The 22,941-nt window shown below is 34.8% G+C and overlaps 1 protein-coding gene across 1 annotated transcript; it reads right to left on the bottom strand.

The window, feature by feature from the left end:
* Positions 1-637: 637 nt before the first annotated feature.
* On the bottom strand, positions 638-22,941 carry LOC141844216 (protein STRUBBELIG-RECEPTOR FAMILY 3-like). The gene is made up of 16 exons (XM_074732245.1): positions 22,845-22,941; positions 22,588-22,717; positions 22,441-22,512; positions 22,225-22,290; positions 22,080-22,151; positions 21,925-21,996; positions 21,781-21,852; positions 21,635-21,700; positions 19,120-19,185; positions 18,530-18,882; positions 18,165-18,439; positions 16,394-16,662; positions 16,173-16,308; positions 15,123-15,262; positions 14,888-15,044; positions 638-800 (listed from the first exon to the last, which is right to left on the bottom strand). Exons 1-16 carry the CDS (start codon positions 22,939-22,941, stop codon positions 738-740), a joined length of 2,106 nt encoding a protein of 701 aa, XP_074588346.1. The 3' UTR covers positions 638-737.

Below are 22,941 nucleotides of genomic sequence, written 5' to 3'. Positions count from 1 at the left end.
TCATCGTTGCATTGTACCCAAGGAGCATTATTAACATATTAACATACTTACCTAGCACGTTGATCATTAATCCAATTTCATTACCATACCCTTTCAACACAAAAAAAAAATACAATGGTTGCATCTCCCTACCTTCATCTAAAATAAAATTGTAATGCATAGTAATTAGTCAATATTAGTCTGTTATGGTAGAGCTAAAAAAACAAGTCTCTTAACTATTTCTAGAAATAGGTACCCTTATTGTTTTAATATTGAGAACCAAAACACATTTTAAAATTTAAAAACATTGATTTTTTTTAAAATTTTACTATTTTACCCTGTAATTATTAGGGCATTGATCATTTAAGAACTAATAATGTCCCTTAATTATTAGGGCATTAATCCATTTAAAAAATAATAATGTAACTAATTTATATGTATCATTTCACTTTCCTATTATATAAGTGTTAATAATTAAAGATTTTAAATTTTACAGTTTGAAAAAGAAAATGGCGAAAAAACAGAAACCAGGAAAATTTTCCCAGTATATACCAGATGTAAACTAGATGTAAGGCGACAAGATACATAATTGACAATTTTCTCATTGACAGCAACATATAAAATTTTGCAACAACAATAAAATAATTATCTTCCATTTACAGGTTTGCAGATAACTAATTTCTTTAAATTAAAATGTTTCAAAGAGAGAGAGCATTTCTGCAAATAGTTTTTGATACCAAGCCTCTAAAATTTGAGCATCAAATAACAGAAGCAAGGTCTTGGACAACCTCAGACATTGGAGGCCTGAACTCCGGCACTTCCTGCAAACAAGAATCATGATAAGGAACTCTCAAATATATTTTATCTCATCTCATCATCTACTAAAGCTAAACCGACTACTCTCCAGTATTAGTATTTTCATTTTATCCTTCTAGTACTCTATAGATTCATCTCAGCATTTTCATGTTTGCTATATCAAACTTTTCAAATGTTATTTCTTAATAGTCCAACACAAATTTTCTTTTAGCCTACGCCATAACTTCTACTCTATTAGAGTTGCTTATTTTTATCCTATTAACTATGCACGATCTTGAAGCTCCTCCCATGCAACACACATGACATTCGAACACAATTAGAGACATCTCACAATCTTCCCTTGTGCCTGCATGATGTTCTAGAGGATCTAGCACCCCTCAACCAAATCTGTATTCATAATAGCGCCTAGGCCAGAACAACAATTTCTTCTACTGCAATCTCGAGCAATTGGTCCATGTAGCACAAACTAAAGTAATTCGACGACGTCAATTATTGGCTCTGCAGCCACTAATAGTGTTTTTTCATTCTACCCTATTTGGTAAACTCTATAGCGCCACTAAGTTCAAAATGGAAAGCACATCAACCACTTTGTGATTGCCTCGTACCACTACTCTTGGCCTCTCTAGATCCATAACAATTACCGGAAGAATTATGTTTCATGAGTCATGACAATTTTTGATTCATAGGTAAAAGTTAGTTGGAAAACCTCACCACCTAGGCTACCAAGATTTCAAACTCTAGAAGAGCTTCATGGTATATTGATGCACAGTAGCTTTCCCACATGTGATAGTCCATCAATCCCAGTCTCATGGACAAATTTGGTTGCTTCTTCCAATTGCCACAAGACTTGAAACAAACTCAAAATCTGTAGCGTGATATCTCTACAACCAACGATGTGATTCACATTTGATCTCTTCCAACAGCAACAGTCCAGCACAAAGACGATCACACGTTAGCTAATTCTAAGAGATAATTCTGAGTTTTTGCTATTGATCTTCAAGATATCCTCCCAATCAAATCAGATGTTATTTTTACGCAAAACGACTTCCCTTATCATTATATATACCTTTTTCACACAATTCAACCGAGTTGGAGACACCTTCATTTCACATTCCACACCTATCAAATGTTTAACATGAAGATGTTCAGGGCACCTACTACATTCATACTAGCATCTAATCTTGCTATCCCGCTATAAATAGGTCCAAGGTTTCAATCTCGAGTCATGTCAATGTTTGGGTGTTTGACCGAAATAATAAAATTTTAGTACCATATTATGTTGTGTCAATACGGCATGGGTTACACCAATAAAAAAAAATATTTCCATTAACATCTGAGAACAATAAGCAATAAGTTATTATAAAATTTGCGACAATCACTAAAAAGAAGTGGCATACATCGGATGAGAACATTAATTCTTGTAGAACCCTTGTGAGATCAACCTCATAATTCTTAAATACCCAAATTAGATAATTCTTTTAGAACATGTGGTACTAATATTGGTTTCTCCATATGTTCTTCAATCTCTCAATTCACCATAAGGAATTGGACTTAGAATGATAGTATTGAAATTGGAACTAGTACAAGAACAAGATAAGAAAGCACAAATGTCTCCAAGCTCTCATATGATGAATCATTATATGGTGCATTAGAGCTACAATAAGAATGTTGAGTGTTCTATGAACTTTGATCAGAATTAATTTCGACTAAACTCCCCTAAATATCTCGATAATCATTAACTTCATTTTGACTCACACCCCTATATCAAGGGCATTAACATATTCTCTTGATAGTTCTAGTGATATAATCATCATCCTAGGTGCACATGTGTAACCTTTCTCACGTATCAGGGAGTAAAGAGTGTTGGAGTCAAGGAAACATAAGTTTCACCTCCGCATGTGTATCTCCACTATCATTGCCTACATCAGTAGGTGTATTGTTATCGTCATTTCAAACTTCTCGTCAAACTATAGTTTTAGAAGGTGATGTTATTTCATCACTCTCATTAAGTTGTTACTCATCGACTAAATAGAGTGGATTGTGACCAATCATCAATTTTTCCTTTCTCTTGTCAGCTAATTTCCATAGAATATAGTTAGAAGGTTTCTCTTTCACTTACTACAGACTGCAAGAGATTTTTCTTTCCTTTTGTTGGTACTTTTGGTTGTGTTTGACATTGAGATGTTTGAAAATGTTTGAGATGAGATCCAAACAATAAAATTTCTCAATCAAAAACTGCATCGTCATCATCCTCCCCACTAGCATCCCAGCTACCTTAAACTTCTTTAATCTATTGGGGGTAAGGAATTGAGATGATTGTGATGGATCCTAGTTCATCAAATAATGGATTCTCAACCTCGATAGTGATCCACCAATCTTTCATTAGATTGTCCTCATTCTCAGTGAAATGGGTCAACATCACTGGTCTCCTATTTTCCATTCTCTTATGTTATGACTTTAATTGAAAACACATATTATAGTATACATAAATCATCTTCTACAAACAATGATAAGAAAGGCAATTTCACACTTTAATATGATTAAGAAAGTGAACCAATTTCTTTCACAAACACTTGAAAATGTAGTCTATGAAAGAATCCATATTGCAATCATTTTTCAAAGTTAGAGTCAATCCTCCATATTATAGCCATCACTCAGTTGTAAGATAAATGAGACAAAATAAGTCTTATAGATGAGTAGATAATGTCTATTAATAAATTGTTTTTATTTACTAGCATATGGCTTGTAACTACATTGCAAAAGGATGAATCATATGTCTCTTGACTCTCATTAATAATTTAGCAACTAACTCTATATTTGGTAGCAATTTTAATTTTATACTTCTGGACACTAGAAGATCATCATTTGTGTTGATGTTATATTGATATTGATATGGTAAATTAAAATAATAACCTAATATAGTCAAAACATATATTATACCAACAATCAATATTAAATTTTTTATTATTAAAAAATTACATATCTTCTAAATAAATTCTTTTCTCATTTAGTTGTCCCATCTTCTAGTGATTATATCAATATGATGTTAATGGTTATAAGGAATGTCTTATAAGCATTCATCTACTCATATCTCAATAACTCTTGTCTCTACTATCACAATAGCTATTGAGGAGTATTATCATCTTCTTTGCATCTAGGTAGTAGTGGATGCATAGATGTACTTTGACCACATTCGGCATATCCCACTAGATCTTCTACTTGAATTATTAACTTAAACATCTACAAACACATGTTCAATAACATCACCTTCTTCTCTAACCTCATACTACTTAGCTCAACTATCAATATCGTGCTCTTCAAATAGTTCTCCTTATGACAAAAAGGTATTGAGGGGGTCATGGGTATTTCAACCTTATCACTTTTGATTCATATGCTTGAATTCCCTATAAATGATTTAACAATTAGCAAACATACTAAATTTTTAACTTACTCCATAACATTTATAATTTGTTTCCATACAAATTTGAAATGAGATTGGTGTTAGTCATGAATCTCTTCATATCGTCCAGTTGCATATTTTGTATTGGCTCTTATCTCTTATGACAAAATCTTCTTAGCTTCCTCTATAATCCATGGCCGCTTTGGCGATCCAAGTCTCTCTAAGATGATTCTTAGTTTATCCATCTTTAAAGTATTGAGTGTCTTATTAGTCGGAAAAATATGTTAGGTCTTCGTTTCCCAACAATGTTCACAAGCATGTTTCTGTACTTTTCTCTTTAGCTCATTCTATAATTGGTGTCCTAATCATGTATGTTCCAAGCTTGGTTTCAAATATTTTATTACTTTTACCAAAGACTATGTGAATGACAAATTTTCTTAATAAAACATCATTCTTGAAGTTAAAAATCTTTTCACTTCTATGGTGAGAGATGCATAATTTGATCATCTTTAAGGTGTTTTGAAGCAATTACAATGAGTATTTTTCACATATCTTCTAATTTTCTTTTATCTATGAAAGGTTAATTTCATCACTCATCTTGTCTTCATATACCCTAATAGAACGATTTAACTAAAAAAAAGAATAGTCTCCTAGTTAAGCTTGCTCGTATACCATAGGAGTTCCTCTCAAGTTCTAGGATGACATATTCTCAATTATATTATCTTGTCAATTGTATGTCCTCGGTCCTCCATTGTTAAGCTCCCTTTTAGTATTCTCTTTACTTGTAATGCTATTATATTATTTCCATATTATTTTATTATCCCTCCCTCCCCACCCCCCACCCCCCAAGGAAGTCCTTATTGCGTAGCAAAAATATATCGTATTTTTGTGTGGCCGAAGATAATATCGCATTTGATATTATCCTCCCCATCGAGTCACTGTTATTATTTGTGTGACCGAAGGTAAACCAACTATTAATTTTATTTGTCATAAAGTTAGGTTGACAAGATAATAAAATTAATGGGTAAAATCTCCTCTTACAAATGTTTCAATTAGTATACGTCCATACTATCGTGACATACGAAATTCACGGTGTTTGAGGTGTTGGCGAATTTAAATTATATTGTTTGAAGGATCAATATTATTTTAAATTCTAAAATTTTGATCAAATATGTTATTTTGTGATTCTCAGGATTTCATTATGGCTTTCAATCCACTTACTGTTATTCTAAAAGAAAACAAACTTACTGGTCCAAATTATATTGATTGGAAACGAAACTTGGACATTGTTTTAACTGCTAAAGAGTACAAGTTCGTACCTTTTGAGGTCTGTCCTACCGTGCCTAATAAGGATTCTAGAGAAGAGAAAATAGAGAGACATAGGAAATGGGTTAAGGCAGATGAGATGACGCGGTGTTACATTTTGGCCTATGTCAAATGTGCTACAACATCAGCATCAGGTCATGCCTACTGCCTATGACATGATGCTCAATCTCAAAGAATTCTTCGGACACCAGAATCGGACTGCCAGGCAGGAGGCCATGAGAAAGCAGTCTGTACATTGGAAGGTAGACTGTCCTTGTAGAAAAGAGAACAATAAAGGTATATCTTATTCAGTAGTTGTTGAAACATGTTTAGTGGTGTTATCTACCGATACCTGGTGTAAATACGGAAGCCACTGATCATGTCTGCAATTCGTTGCAGGGGTTCCAAAAACCTAACAACTACGTGAAGGAGAGATTATCGTCAAATGGGCAATGATACGAAAGTGACGACTATTGCAGTAGAAGATGTTTATTTATCTTTTGAGAGAAATAAAACTTTGATTTTGAGGGATTGTCTTTACGTACCATGTTTTAGAAAGAATTTAATTTCAGTTTCTAAAGTATTTATGGATGGATATTCTATTTCTTTTGATGACAAAGTTGTTGTCAAAAAAAATAGGATTATTATCTGTTCTGGTATGTTGGTTGGCAATTTATATACTCTTAATCCAATAACTCCCACGATGCAAAAAATAGAAATTAATAACACATCTTTTAATTCTAATAAGAGAAAACAACCTTCGAAAATGAACCAAACATATCTTTGGCATCTAAGGTTAGGTCATATTAACTTGAGTAGAATTCAAAGGTTAATAGCCGATGGACCTTTGGGTTCACTGGTGGTGGAAAATTTTCCAACCTGCAAGTCTTGCTTAGAAGGAAAAATGACCAAGAGACCTTTTAAGACAAAGGAGTATAGAGCCAAAGAAGTGTTGGAATTGATTCATTCTGATTTGTGTAGACCTATGACTATCCAGGCAAGAAGTGGTTTCGAATATTTTATCTCTTTTATAGACGACTATTCGAGATATAGATATATTTACTTGATGCGCCGCAAGTCTGAGTGCTTTAATAAGTTCAAAGAATATAAGGCTGATATATTTGAGGTTGTTCTTTTTATACTGACTATATAAAAGAACAAAACCTCTGTTATTATGGATGTGCGTCCTCTTAATTCCAATATAATAACAAGTACATATACTTAATATTTATTTCTTTAACTTGTCGAAGGGTGAGATTTATTCGTTAAATCAATAGACCCGATGAGTTGAGAGATAATGCTATGTATATAGTGTGTTGTAGTTTATAGAAGGAATCTGTGTCCTAATTATTTAGGCTGATGATGTCCCCTTGAGGAGCTCAAAAGGATTATCATATAAACCCTGCAAGTGGACTTAGTCCGGCATGATAATAAAATTGAGTGGTACTACTCTTGGAATTAGATGTTAATTAATTAAGTTGTCAGTAACTCATTTAATTAACGGACATACAATATCTTAAACACAAGGAGATTAACGCACTCATAATAAGAAGGAGCCCATATTGAAATATGGGATTGGTGCAGTAGTTCAATAATGACTCTTTAGTGGTATGAGTTATTATTGATGGACTTGAGTTGGGTGTTCGAACCAAACACAGGAAGCCTAAGCCAATCAGGAGGCCTAAACCAATTCCTCCTCTAGGTCTCTGTTGTAGCCTCTAGAAAAAGCCTCGTATCCACCCAACAGAATTTCTGTTAATTCTGTTATCCAACAGAATTCTGTTAATTTTGTTATCCAACAAAATTATGTTAATTCTGTTAATTTTTTCCTAAACTTCCTAAGGCGGCAAAGCTATAAAAAGGAGGAGAGGGGGCGGCTCAAAAGAACACATTCTATTCTCTTGTTCTCAATTAGGGTCGGCACCCCCTTTACCTTGCTTTCTCCTCTCTAGGGCCGGCGCCCTTACCTTGCCTTGCTTTCTCTTCTCTAGGGCCGGCGCCCCTTGTCCTTCTTCTCCTTGCTGGGGCCGGCGCCCAACAAAAGAGGAAGAGAAGAAGAGAAGAAGAGAGGAAGAGAGGAAGCTAGGAAGAGGCGCCTCTAGCATTTGGTTCTCCTTTGGTGGCCGGCGGCTTGGAAGCAAGAAGGAAGGAGTTGGGTGGTTATCCTCTTGGTAGATCGTCGCCCACACGACGTCCAAAAAGAGGAGAAGAATACAACAGAAGATCAAGAGGTCTTCGGGTACAAAAAATCTTCCATACAATCTCAAGAAGAAAGGTACAACTAATTTAATTCCACTGCATAGTTTGTTTTTCTTTGCATGGATCCTGAATACCAACACAAGAGGCCAGCGATCTTATGCTTCGATCAAGGTGTGTTTCGATCGGTCAAGAACTTGCTTGATCGATCAAGCACATGTCTGATCGAGCATGTGGATTGCTTGGAAAGGTTCTATCCCTATAAAATTTTTGTCTGGCAGAAATTGAATAGGATAAAATTCCAAGCACCTTTGCTAATAAATATTTTTCTTCTCATTCTTAATTGAACTTATCATATGCTTTAACTTTGTTATGCTTATAACTTCTTGTGGGCTTAATTTACGTTATTTTATTTCTATTGTATGTACCATTTTTACAATTATGTGAATCTCAAAAACATGACTTATTTTAACTAATAAAGTTTCTATAACCCATCACACCACCACTAGCTCTCCTTATATGTTTTATCTCTCTGCCTTTAGACTCTGCAGGAATGGATCTAGCTTTGTTTTCATCCTTATCATCATAGGACATATAACATCTATATCATCTAGCTCCTCTAAAGTTCTTCCTATTATAACCAATGCGAAGAGAGATGGCCGAAGGAAAAGGGAGAGGGTGGGATATCGTTTCTACTTGTGATGTTTGCATAGCGGAATTAAAATAAAAATAATTCACCAATACTAACACATGTGTCTATGTGGTTCAACAACATCCAAGGCTCCTACTCCACGGCGTATGATCCTTCGATTGTCTACTCTTGAGATCGGCTTTATATTTTCTCCTTGAAATGCTTCCAGCGGTGGAGACACCTCTTACAAGCTTTTAATGGTTACAAGGAGGCCTTACAAAAGAGAGGAAGAAGAGTTACAGTGAGCTCAATTGGTTACAAGAATATAGCAGTGAACATTATCTCAAAATCGTCCATCTTTGCCCCTTTAAATAACCCTCCAAAGTTTTCAATTGTTGATTGCCATTTTATTGTGTTGATGTCAATCATTCAACTAAATACTACTATCAATCAACCAATGCATTGTAGTCATTCCAACCATTGTAGTGCATCTTTTACTCATTAATTGTTGTCTCCAACTTTTTTGGTTCAACTTAAATCAAATGGTAACTTTCATCAACTAACTTATCCTTGATTAGTCGACTTTCCAATCGACTCATTCACGAACAAAAATACTTTATTATTGGTTAATGAGTTTGAGTTAACCACCTAGTAGACTCAACCACCACCAATTCACTTGATTAACCCAACAGTCGACTAACTTCAATTCCAACCAATGAACAAAAATAGAAACATTCTATTCATTGGTTGGAGCAAATGAGTTGACTCAACTACCAATTGACTAGAGACACCCTTCAATTACATGGATCGTCAATTACAACCATCTTAATGGTTGAGTCCCCTATGTTAAGATCAATTCTCTCCCATAAGTATAGGTCTATCAACTCACCAAGAGGTATGCTTTTGCAACTCCTTCGCCACAAAATCGTCTCAGGTCAAGTTTCTTGTCCATTGATGCACTCGAGCCCTCGGCTCATTTTACATGTGATCCTACACACTCTGCCTATGTAATTTGCCTCCACAAGCACAGTTATACTCTAATGCTCCTTGCCCTACGTGTTAGTAGTAGCCCTAGAGTCAATTATGTGATGATTAACTAGGGACTTTTGTATCATATTCTATTATTAATAAAGGCAAGATTTTTAGTTATTATGCTTACTTTATGTTTATACCAAATAACTAAGTATAATAATGTTCTTGAGTAACAAGTTTTAATCTACATCATATCGACTGTTTGAGTCAATAGTGAGATAATGTAGAGAACACTATTCTTAATCATTCCTAGTCAAGCATTAATATTCAGGGACGATATTAATACATTGAGACTGGCATATAGGTCAACTGGATGACTTAATCTCACAAGTCGTGGATATGGGATATCAAGTTGACACATAGGTATACATTAAAAAATGTACACTGAATTAATCCGCCATGAGAAAGTTTCATAGATCGTTATATGAGTGTCAAACTTTCTCATGTGACTATTAGTATAAATAATCCTTAGACCTAAAGTCACTATAGTTCCCTACATAAGGAGTTATGTACTTTGGTATCATCAAACATCACCCATAACAGGGTAGACTATAAAAGCGATCACTAGTATGTAACAAATTATGCGGAGGGATGTGAGTGATGTAGATGGGATCTATCCCTCCAATATGACGGGAGTGATATCTTGAGACCTCTTGATAGAGTGGGACTACGAAATGCATGACCATACTCAAATGAGTCCATATGAGATATTGAGCTCATTTGCTTGAGTGAGTCTACTTAAGAATCAAGAAACATAAAGATTGATAATAGGATGACACAATCTATACCTCATTGATCAATCTAGATATCAAGAATAGAAGGACATGGTCATACATTATCATAGTCACGAAGGTTATGTCAGATCTCGACATTGTTGTCACTTGGATAGCAATGATGCATTGTTAGATGTCACTCATTATTTATGTTTCTAAAATAAGTTTTAGAGACATTGCCAACGTTACAAGAACCTATTGGGTCACATACAAATAACATTTTATTTTAAAGATTGGTTCAGTTTAGTTTGACTAAAAGAACAATTAAGCTCATTAGATGACCGAGACTTGAGTTAGACTCAAGTTAGTTGAATTTGAGTTAGACTCAAATTAAACCAAGTTGATGAATGAAGTTTGATTCATCATGCATGATTAATGTGGATTAATCATGCATTGAAGAAGATAAAATTAAATTCATCATGCATGATTAATAAGAATTAATCATGCATTAATGAGGGAATACTAAAAGCCTAAAAACCTTTAGTATTTATGGTTTGAGTTTAAAAGAGTTTTTCTTCTAAAATTTCAAAAGGGATGTTCATCTTCTTGCCCTCTCTTCTTCTTGGCCGAAACTTGCACCAAAGGGTTGCTAGCACAACTAAAACTTTCTCCAAAAGTAAGTGTTCGTGTGGATACGCATAGAGGCACGAACACTTAAATGTGCAAGAGATCCGGCAAACTTTGGAAGAGCGGGATAAGCGAAGGGCACACTCCAAAGATATACCCTATTAGATAGGATTTTGTAGATCTAAACTTGTATAAGTTTGCTTTCGCATGGATCGCTAAAGGGATCATTTTTCCGCTGCGATTTATTATTTATTGCATAGGATTCCTTATACTATGATCCCACAAATGTCTCATATCATCCTTCTCCAATCTCCATAGACCTCGAGTTATCAAGTATCCATCGACTTTGGTTGCGCTAAGTCATTTTCATATGTATTTCATCAAGTATTGCATGACCCAAATATTACTCAGAAGATTCTTAGCACAATCGCTTCTAAGTTAGGTAAATCATGAAATAAAATTGGGGGCCTAAGCTAAACTCTCCCTACACCTACACTTAGAAATGATACTCAACATTTCCATTAGTCGAGTGCTCTTCTTTTTTTACTTTATCCATTGATTCTCTTCCAATTGTTTTCCCTCAGAATCCCTAGGCATCTCAAAATCATTTTTCATGATAAGCATTCTATGTAAATCAATTTTAAAGAACACCTCCATTCGTCACTTCCATATAGAGAATTTACTATCAAATTTTAGTGGATAGGTGTTTGTGTCGGCTATCGTTTGTGCTTTTCCTAATAGCTAGTATGTAAAAGAGCTTGTTGCGACTAATGAAATGACATGGAAACCAAGTAGAGAGGGAGGGGGACAATAGCATTTCTACTTATGATGTTAGCTCACAAGTACGAATACGTAGTAGAATTAAAATAAAGAAAATTTACCAATGCTAACACATGTATTTACATGATTTGATATCCCCTATGGCTCCTACTCAATGACTTATGATCATTCGGTGGATCACTCTGTATTTTCTCCTTCAAATTCTTTTGGAGATGGAAAAACCTCTTACAACTTTCAATAATCACAAGGATGTTTTACAAAAGAGAGGGAGAGATTATAATAAGTTCAGTTGGTTACAAGAATATAATAGAGCGCTAGCTCAAAATTGTCCAACTTCACCCCTTTAAATAGCCATCCAAAGTCGTTGATCAATCGACTAAAATACCATCATCAATCGAATGATACATCGTAGCCATCACCCAATCTGACCATTATAACACAACTTTTTTCTCTCTAACTTTTCAGGTTCAACTTTAGTAGGCAGGTTGCTTCCAATCCATGATCAGTTAACTTCCCAGTCAACTCAGCCATGAATAGAAATATTTTGTTTGTTGACTGCTGAGCTTGTTCAAATACCTAATCGACTCAATCACCATTAATTAATCCGTCAACCCAACAGTCAACTGACTTCAATTTTAGTCCTAAACAAAATATTTTGTTCACTGGCTAGAGCAAAAGAGTTGACTTAACCACTAATCGACTAAAGACACCCTTCAATTGACTAGATCATCAATTTCGGCCATCCTAATGGTTGAGTCTGCCTATGTAGGGATCAACCCTCTCTCATGAGTATTGGTCTCTCAACTATCAACACACCAATAGTTATGCCTTCATAGCTCCTTCACCATAAGGTCATCTTTGGTCAAGCTTCTCATCACTTGAATGCACTTGAGTCCCTGGCTCAGTTCACATGTCATCCTTCATCCCTGCCTATATAATTTACCTCCATAGGCATAGTTGTACTCCGATGCTCCTCGTTCTAGGGTCCTTCAGAAGTTTCACAACATCCTTCTTTGATCTCCATGAACCTCGAGCCGTCGGGTACTCATCAACCTTGGTCATATCAAGTCATCTGCATGTGTATTTCACCAAATCCTACACGACTCAAATATACATATCAAACACAAAGGCAATCCTAATTAAACTCTTTACTGAAACATGAAAACCTATAATCAATCCCAATCACTTAGAGGTCAATTGCAATAATAGTGTCTCCTCCTTTTTAATGTTTGATAATGTTTAAGTTAGGTAAATCATGAAATAAAATTAAAGACCTAAGCTAGGCTCCCCCTATACCTACACCTAAGCCTTTCCATTAGTCATGTACTCTTCTTTTTACTTCTTCGTCCATCGATTCTCCTCCAATTCTTTTCCATCAACATCCCTAGGCATCTCAAATCTATTTTTCAAAATAAGCATCATATCAAAATTGGTTTTTAAAAAATACCACTATTCGTTGCTTCTACATAGAGAATTCACCTTCAAATTTTAGTGGATAGTTATTGAATTGGCCATCATTTTTGTACTTTTCTTAACAGTTAATCTATAGAAGTGCTTCCTAACTTTGATATCACTTGTTGCAACCAATGCGATGAGATGGGAGAAAGGTAGAGGGGAGAGGGTCAATTGCATTTGTACTTGTGATGTTAGCTTACAAGTGTGAATATGCAGTAAAATTAAAATAAAGACAATTTACCAATGCTAACACATGCATTTACATGGTTGGACAATGCCCAAGGCTCTCATTCCACAACTTATGATTCTTCGGTGGGTCACTTCTATACTCCCCTCTATACTTTCTCCTTCTCAAAATTCTTTTGGAGGTAGTAAAACCTCTTACAAACTTCCAATGGTTACAAAGAGGCTTTATAAAAAAGAGAAAGAAATTATAATGAGCTCAGTTGGTAACAAAAAAAGTAGCAATGAACATTAGCCAAACTTGTTATCTTTGGCCCTTCAAATAGCCCTCTAAAGTCTCAGTTGTTGGCTACCATTCTATCATGCTAACATCGATCAGTCGATAAATGCACTGTAGCCATTACCTGATCCAACCATTGTCACGCATATTTTTCTCATCAACGACTCTCTTCAGCTTTCCTAATTGCTTCCATCAGTCAACTCAGTCACAAATAGAAATATTCAATTTATGACTGATAAGATTGAGTTAACTACCTATTCAACTCAACCACCATCAGTCTACTCGATCAACTCAACAATTGACATTTGAGTTCCAACTTCGAACGAAATGTTTGTTTGTTGACTAGAGCAAATAAGTCGACTACCAAGTTGATTTAACCACTAATCAACTAGAGACACCCTTTAACCTAGTAGATCATCAATTACAACCATCTATGGTTGAGTTTGCCTTTGTTGAGATCAATGCTCTCCCATGACTATAGGTCTCGACTCTTAACTCACCGAGTGTTATATCTTTGCAACTCCTTCACCACGAGATCGTCTTCGACTAGGCTTCTTGTCCCTCAAATGCACTTGAACCCTCGGCTCTCTCCACGTGTCATCCTTCACACTTTGCCTAAATAATTTGCCTAAACAAGCACAATTGTACTCCAATGCTCCTCGTCCTACAATCTCTCGAATGTCCTACATCATCCTTCTCTGATCTCCATGAACCTCGAGTCATCGAATATCCATCGACCTTGGTTGCACCAAGTTGTCTCATGTGTATTTCACCAATCCTACATGACTAAAATACACATATCAAATACAAAAACATTCCTAATCTAAACTCTTTGCCCAAACATTAAAATTTATGGTCGATCTCAATCACTTAGGAATCAATTGCACCAATACTTCCTTCTGTCACTTGATCTTTGAAATATGAACTAATACATATGAAAAAAAATACATTGCCCATAACATGCACATGTCTAAGAGAATTAGAGTCCATTGATACGTGTCACAAGCATTCATTTCTCTAGTCGTACTCATCCTATTATCAAAATATAAACAATCAAATGGGCTAACCTCGAGTACTTGTTAAAGCTTAATTAAATAATGAAAGATTAAGGACCTTAAGTATCTACTTATATATTCATTATAAAATCAAATAGATTTATTCAAACTCTTGCTACCTGAGTTTTTTAACCCAAATTCAGCTCACACCCTTCATGGGCATCTACTATTTTAGTGATACTCATTAAATACCAATTTAACATAACTCAAACCCATGTAAGGTTGTCACAAGTACCCATTAATGCTTATCACTGTCATTCCTACCTGAATGTGATGCAAATTAAATCAAATTGGTCTTATTTTCACTTTCCTCATTAGTGCATGAAATATCTATAGCATGTCAAGCATCTATGAGACTAAAGTAATTGGATAACATGATTCAACAGTCCATATGCATACTGATAAGCTAGTATATAAGTTTATGGAAAATTCTACCTGTATACAACGACTAATGATGTCCGCAAATCTTGAGATTGATTTTACAGCAAACTGCTCACCAACTGAAGGATCCACCATTTTTGTCAATGTATTCATATCATAAAGTTGTGAACTAGCCCACCTCACCAAATGTTGCTCACCCCAAGGAAGTGAGCTGCAACCAACAGAAAATTCAAATACTTAATAGAAGTAAAATCCCTATAAGGATGAGTGAAAGATAGCCAAAACATACCTATCAAAGGACTTGCGCCCTGTGAGGAGTTCTAACATGACAATTCCAAAGCTGTAAACATCACTTTGCACACTATATGACCCAGATTCACTGACTTCAGGAGCATCATAACTGAAAAGGGCAGGTTCCATTCCTGATAACTAAGAGAAAACCAAACAATCATTTTTCATAAGACAATAACCAACTCAAACTCTAATCTGCAGATATTTTACTCAACTATTTGACTTCCAACTCCTGACATAATTGCTGAACTAATCAAACTTCTTTCATTTTGTTAGGATAAATTCAAATGGTGAGATGTGAAATAAGCATACTTGAAAACCATAAAAATCTATATATAAATAACTTCAGTCTTTCAGTTTTTAAAGATAATCTCAAAATTATCCTCATATTCTGAGGTTCAAAGGTTCAAAGAATGTTTGGCATCACTTTGTTTGTCTTTTGTAGATTGAATACATATGGTACTTGTTGTGCCTTGTGTGCAGATATTTTACTGAATAATTTCCATCAATAATGTTTGAATTCAGTTACTGATATAATTGCTAAACTTATCAATTTCTCTCATTTTCATCAGATTCAAATGGCGAGCTGGGAAACAAGCACAAAATAGTGGCACATTTGAAAACCACATAACTCTATATATAATAAACTTCATTCTTCAGTCTTAAAACATTTTAAAACAATCTTGATGTGATCCTCTATTGTGAAGTTTGATGGCTTTTAGCTAATTGAAAAATAAAGTGGGAGTAAGTGTTTCAAGATCTGATATGCATCTTATGTAGATCAAATGTAGATCATATGAAATATATTCTCCTTGCAAGGTTCCACGTGGAAATGGCTCCCAAAATTAACAAGGTAGAAATGATAATAAAAATGTCACTTAACCAGCACATTACCTATTAGGGGAACATCTAGTTACCAAAGTATTAAAGAATTTTTACTAACTGGTCTGCAATAAGGAAGCTTGATAATCCTTACTCTTCAGTTATATAATGATGTAAGGTTAAAACAATGATGGCTGAGCTTTCAAGTTTCTACAGCTTTGCTTACCTGAGTAGCTGGGAATGATGATAGTAATGATGCAAGACCACATTCAGAAACACGTACTTCTAGATCATCATTGATGAGAATGTTTCCTGAATCAAATCTTTGATGGACTAAAGGTGGACAGTCATCATGGAGATACCTTCAGCATTGAACCAAATACATTATATGTTTATGTTGAGATGCATACTTAGATCCAGCAAAATAATAAACTAGAATCCACATACTCTAGAGCTTTAGCAGCTCCAATTGCAATCTTGATGCGAGCCTTCCATGATAATTTCTTCTTGATAGAGTCATCGCTGTGTAGCACTTCATAAAGAGTTGTGCAATTGAAGTAATTGTAAACAAGTAACCGTTGACCATAGCCATCACTATAACCAACAAGATCGACAATGTTTGGATGTCGAACCCTTGAGATGCGCTCAACAATCTTCAAAAAGTTATCTTCTGAGGGGTTTGAATCTCTATTCTCAAGCTTCAAAACAGCCAACATCTGTACATTTGAAGGCTAATTAGATATTCAATTTCAAAATGTTATTATTTACATATTGCATGTGCATATACTGATACAAAATAATAGGAAGATGAAGCATTGTTTACGATGTTTTAAGTAGGAGAAACTTGTCACAACAGAAGTATGGAGAGGGACACAACATATATGGAAGATCCATATTAAAAACAGGAAAAGCTACCATAGTTAACACAGAAGGAGATGGTTCAAAACATTGCATGAACAACACTTGCTACATTAACCAAATTCACAACATATTTCTCATTTCTTTTATATTAGTTATTATAACGCTACACCATTCAAAAATTTTATATACTTTTTATTTTAAAAAAATCAAAACAATGAAGGCACAACAGAAAAACAAGTTTTCCATAGTAATTTTTTAACAAGAACTCTATTTCACATTGTAAAGTACATGTACAGGAAGATTTTTTAATCCTAGAACTTTAAGATACATGTATGAAACATATTATCTTCAAGATATAAAGTAAGTGGAGAAACTCCAAACTTTAGGGTATAATCCAATTACCATTGAGGAGAAGGAATCCCAAACCTGGGCAAAAGCAATGGAACGATCTGAGTAAAAACCAAAAAACCCTTCTTGGGTCCAATGAGGCATCGACGTCAGGGAAAAACTAGCAATAAGATTTATTTTAGGATGTATGGTATTGAGATCAAGGCTAAGATGAGACAACAGCTCAATGGATTTTATCATAGGGGTCCTTCTCAAGGCTAGGATCTTGATTGTGTAATCTGAATCCACATTTTTTGTAACATCTTGTAGTGAACTCGATGGAGAATGATCTTGATGGAGGTCAAGCTCAAAGGATTCAAGCTCGACTCAAGCATCTCAACTTCTTTGAGCATGCATGAGATGGCACCCACAGTGACCTCCCCATTACAAGGAAGAAGATGAGAGCTTATTTAAGCTTTTCCTTCTTATCCACCTCCTTTCCCTCTTCCCCACTCAAATTACATGTAAACAAGTTTCTTCCCTCTACTCTCCATCTCCTCCCCCTTCCCTTCTCCACCACCTAGGTAAACAAGCCCTAAAGGAAAGAAAAAGAAATTTCTGAATGCACAATGCCCTCACCAACCAAGGAATCTGGAAATTTATCAATACATTAGAAAAGTTGCTTTAGTGATTAGAATCTAGTGTAATAGTTCTGCAAAGGCTTGCCCTTGGGTAAATAGAAAGACAAGAGGAAAATAAAAGCTAATGACAATTACACATCATAACCAAGGGCAATAGAAAAGAGAAGAGGTAAATAAAAGCTAATGAGTATTATACGTCAAATTTGGAGGTAGTTAGTTGTCAAGAGTATCATTTTCCAAGAAACATGAATAGGTATGAACATTCATTCTTTTGGTTAAATCTAATAAGACATACAAGTTTTCCCATCATTTTAATGATAAGGAAAGACCTAAAATTATGTTCTCTAGATTTGTCAGTGTCAATCAAAAAACATGGAGATATTTTAAACCTTTCCCCGAGGTAATTCTGCCAAATATAGTCGGCCAAATCTTCCATCTTGGATCAAATTATCTTCACTGAAACTATTTGTGTACTGTTGAAGTGTGGCAACATGAAAGCATTTAGCAGAATTTGGAGTTGAAGTTTCAGTCCTAGTTCTCAGACTCTTTTCACTTATAATATCGAGTTTCTCTGTGTCAGAACGAGTCACCGGTGGCATGGGAAGTGAAACATTCCATTGGCCATTAGAATTGTCCTCCGATCTTCGAATTGGCTTTCCAAGTACTGTGAACAATGTCAGCAATTTAAATTATGTAAGAGCAACTAGTTTACTGGATAAACAACAGGTTTAAAAATGAAATTCAAGATTTTTACCTCCCTCTTTATGTGATCTAATAAATTGAGGATCCTCCAGTTGTCCAATTCTACTGGCCTCAAGCCATTTGCAAGTTGCTCCATCTTTGGGTTCTCTTGTTTTGCATTTTGATATACATAGTTTCACTGTTGCTATACCAATGACTAGTATAACTATCATCATGCAAGTATATCCAACTAATTCTGCTGTTGAAATTTTACTATGCCTTGAAAATTGACCACCACTCTGAGTAGGAGCCTCAGAAAAGGGAACAGGGGCTACTGCAAAATTTGGTGAGTGAGGAAATGGTGATTCTGTTGGTGGGGCGATAGCGGGTGGAATAACATTGGCATCAAATAGGTTACCATTCTTCCTGTAGCAAGAATCAAATTGTAGACTTATAGTTAGTATTTGCAAACACTAAACACACATGTAATTTGATAAATTTTCCTTCAATCCCTTCAACAAAGGGCATCCGGCAATGGAAAGACTAGGTCCATATATCTAAGAATGTTGTGAAAAAATTATATGCCCAAATTTTACCTTTGAGCAAGAAACAGTATTGAAATACCAAGTTAAAACAAGATAAAAAAAAGCATAGGACACTCACTTGAAATTAGGAACATTAAGCAACTTTGGTGGGATTGATCCTGAGAACAAATTGTTTTCTACATTTCTGTCACATATCAAGTCCAAGTCAAACAAGCAGTAAAATTTCATAGCTGATGGTGCAAGAATTCAAATTTGTTATAGTGTATATGACACATGAGAACTTAGGCATCAAAGAAATTTTAAAGATACCCCAATTGTAACTATGAGATACACAAATTAAAAAGATTTAAAAGGAATTGAGACCATATCTTAAGCATTTTAGCAAATTTTTTATACAATAATTTTTAATGTATCCTTAGTCAAGGTTTAAAATTTTGATCCATGACGAAGTTTCAGTTTATGATCAGAATAATACGATTTTGATACCGTATTGTGCTGTGCTGATATGATTTTAGTATTTTTTTTAAATATAAAAAATATTAATTAAAAATATGTTTTATTAATATTTTATTTCTACAAATACTTTTCCTAATAATTCGTCTCCATCTTCATCATTAAAAAGGAAGGAGAAAAATAAATAAACGAAAAAGGGAAAGAATTTACTGGAGAAAAAAGAATAAATTAAAAAAAAGAAAGAGAAAAAAAATTAACTGCACTAAACCCTAAACTACTAAAGCCTAAATGAAAATGAGATTTACTCTTAAGATGAAATAAAGTAAGAAAGAGAATGAAAAAAATACAAAATTAAAAAAAAAATAAAACAAAATAAAATGCAAGTTGCCGGCCAACCAAGGTCGTCGCAACCTCATAACGACCTCATCACCACACAGAGGCCTTCATTTGGCCGTCGTAAAGTTGCAGCGGCCTCACGACTCCACCCATGCCGATCGACAGGTAGAACGATAAATTTCGTCGGTGCTGATAAGCATAGCTCAGTATCATAAACCTTGTCCAAAGTTAGTAAACAAAAATTATTGTTAGAAACCTAGGTTCATTACACAGATCAATTTAAAAAGAATAATACTTTTGGTTAAGAGTGATCATTTCAATGTTATAAATGAAACAACAAGTGTTAGAGGCTTGGATTTTCATATAGTTATGAGCAAGGATTGAAATCTCGAGCCATTTCACTCGATACCAACGAAAATTTTCATTCTACTAGCTGACCGACACCAGCACCGGCATTCCGACCAGGATACCCTCCGGAGGCATCGCTCGGGCTCAGCAACGCCTCCAGAGGAGTCGCCCGCATCTGGCAATGCCATCGGAAGCATCGCCCAAGCCCGACGACACCTCCAGAGGCGTCATGTGGGCCATGTGTGCCACGGTCGCGCATGCCCAGTCGCAGTCGCAGATTTTTTTTAAAACTTAGACTTTAATAATCAAATCCTAACTATAATTGGAATAATTTAAATAGACTTAATTAAGCCTCATAAAATATCCTATTATTTTTTAAAAAAATATTTTATTTTTTATTTTTAAATATTTAGATTAATTTTTTTATTTTTAATTAATATATTTTATATTTTAAAAATATCAAAATTATACCGGCACGGTACAATACGGTACCGAAACTGTATCGTTCCGGTCTGGAATTGAAACCTCGATACGACTCAATATTTTAAACCTTGGTTATGAGTGTTAGATCCAAATCAACATATAATCTCACTGGTTAGCTCACTATCTATTAGCTATCAAATTTGGGTAAAGCTTTCATTTTCATCCATACCTTTTTTAGAATCCTACAATACTTTTTGAGTCTGCAATGACTTTTAATCCAAAACCAAAATTTGAATTAGCTGCTCAGATCCTAGAATAAAATAAATCCTAGTAACAGAAGAAATTTCTCGAAAACATCAAAAGCTAAAAGAAAATTGTTTTCCTCTAGTAGCGAAGACTTCCAAAGTACCAAAGTGCAATGAGGGAAAAAATAAACATCTGACCTATGAGGGAAAAGAGGAAGGAAACACAAATTAGGAAAATAAAGAATAAAACAATTGCTGATCGTTGGTCAGTGATTGGTTGCAACCAACAAATTGTCATTTTTCTTAAGTTTCTCTTTTGTTCATTATGAGCAGAACAGAAACAAAGGAAAAGTGGCATTTCCTCTCTGTTTATATCAGTTCTGCTTTCCTTGGAAATTAACAACTGAAGTTATCTTTTACCTCTTTTATTTCTCTCCTTCCCTTCACTCATTTTTCCATCCTTCAACTTAAAAACAGTGTGAAAAGAAAAAAATACATAGGTCTCATTTGAAATTGATGCAAATATTAAAACCGAAAAGCATTCAAGGAGAAAATTCCCACAATATGTCTAGTAAAACATATCCAAGAACATTGTATGATAATAACTAGCATAATACTCCATCATGCAATCGTCCATAAAAAAGCAAACAAATGGTGATTATATGAATGGATCACAACTAGACAAATGATATTGATTTCTTTCTTCCTAGTATTATCCACCTAGGTTCCTGTATAAATAAACAAGATATTTATTGTTATTGTATGTTTTCTTCTTGCTCATTCTTAATTTTATTATGGAAATAAAAGAGAGGTGTATGCAGAAAGTACAAATCTTGGAGAGGAAGATCTTGCAAAACATCGAGAGTCCCAAATATTCGATTATTTTGGATATGCCTGCACTATAAAGGAATTTTTTAAGTATCATGTTCATAAATGATTACGAAAGTAATACTAACTAAAATGAGAAAACTTACAGTGTAGTGAGAGAAGACAAACTCTTCATAGAAGGTGGAAGTTGGTCACTCAAATTATTATGTGAGATGTCCCTATTTCAGCAAAAAAGAATAACAATGTGGACATGGCACACCTTAGTTTGCAGTGAAATGAGAGACACCTACAAGCTTATCAATCCAGTGAGGGCCTGGAAAGCATCAGGCAATTCTGCAGACAACAAATTGTTATTCAATGACCTGAAAGTGCAACGGGATAGAATTAGTACCACACTAATAACCTTTTTACACTTAAGTGTGCATGCAAACACTGATGAACTCACATGTCTGATAAAAGAGTCAGATTGGATAGTGAATCTGGAATGCTTCCTGTGAACTGATTGTCTGAAAGAAAACTGACAAAAAAGGAAATGTCATTCATTTCATGCATGTATATGAAACAATTACAGAAGGTAAATAGCAACATACAATCTCCTTAGTGTTACAGGTAAGCTTCCTGGTATGCTGCCACTAATATGGTTATTGCTCAGATCCCTAAGATAGATGTTAATAACAAGAAGTTATCAGCCATTGTTATGCAGAATATGGTGTGTCTTGTGAAATTCACTTGCAAACAGCTAAAAAAAAAGGAAAAATGTCTTTCCATTATTACAAAATCAGTACACTTCTAGCATTCACACTCACAAGGTCATAAGTGAAGAAAAATATGAAAGCTCATTGCCCAATTGTCCGCCCAAATTTGCACCATTAATCACTCTATCATAATAGAAATTAATTAGATGAAGCAAACAATAATAACAAAAAATATAGTTGGAGAGTTTGGAATTTTACATTGCAGTGATGCTTGAGTCAACACACTCAACTCCTTGCCAGCCCTCACCGCAGGGGTCTCCACCAAACGCTCCCCATCCAGGAAGAGGAGGGAAGTCCAATGTGATATACAGGGAATTTATAGCAAAAACTGAATGAGATTGTAGCAGGAAAAAAGGAAAACAATGTGTCAATTCAGTAAATGCTTAGAATTAGTAGCAACCTCAACAGAATAACTCGTTCAGATAAGCATAAGATATCGCAATAAAACGAATTACCATCTGGTCCGTATGTGTAACCTCTGCAAGTTGGCATGTAAAGCAACCGAGACAGAGCCAGAATTAAAGCCACACCGAAGAGCACCCTCAATCCCAT

The sequence above is a fragment of the Curcuma longa genome, chromosome 13 (assembly GCF_044706935.1).
Source record: "Curcuma longa cultivar G26 ecotype Majalengka, Jawa Barat chromosome 13, ITB_CL_G26_1.1, whole genome shotgun sequence".
In the NCBI taxonomy this organism is placed as follows: domain Eukaryota; kingdom Viridiplantae; phylum Streptophyta; class Magnoliopsida; order Zingiberales; family Zingiberaceae; genus Curcuma; species Curcuma longa.
Note: the sequence above shows the minus strand (reverse complement) of the source record. Positions and strands in the feature narration are given on the sequence as shown.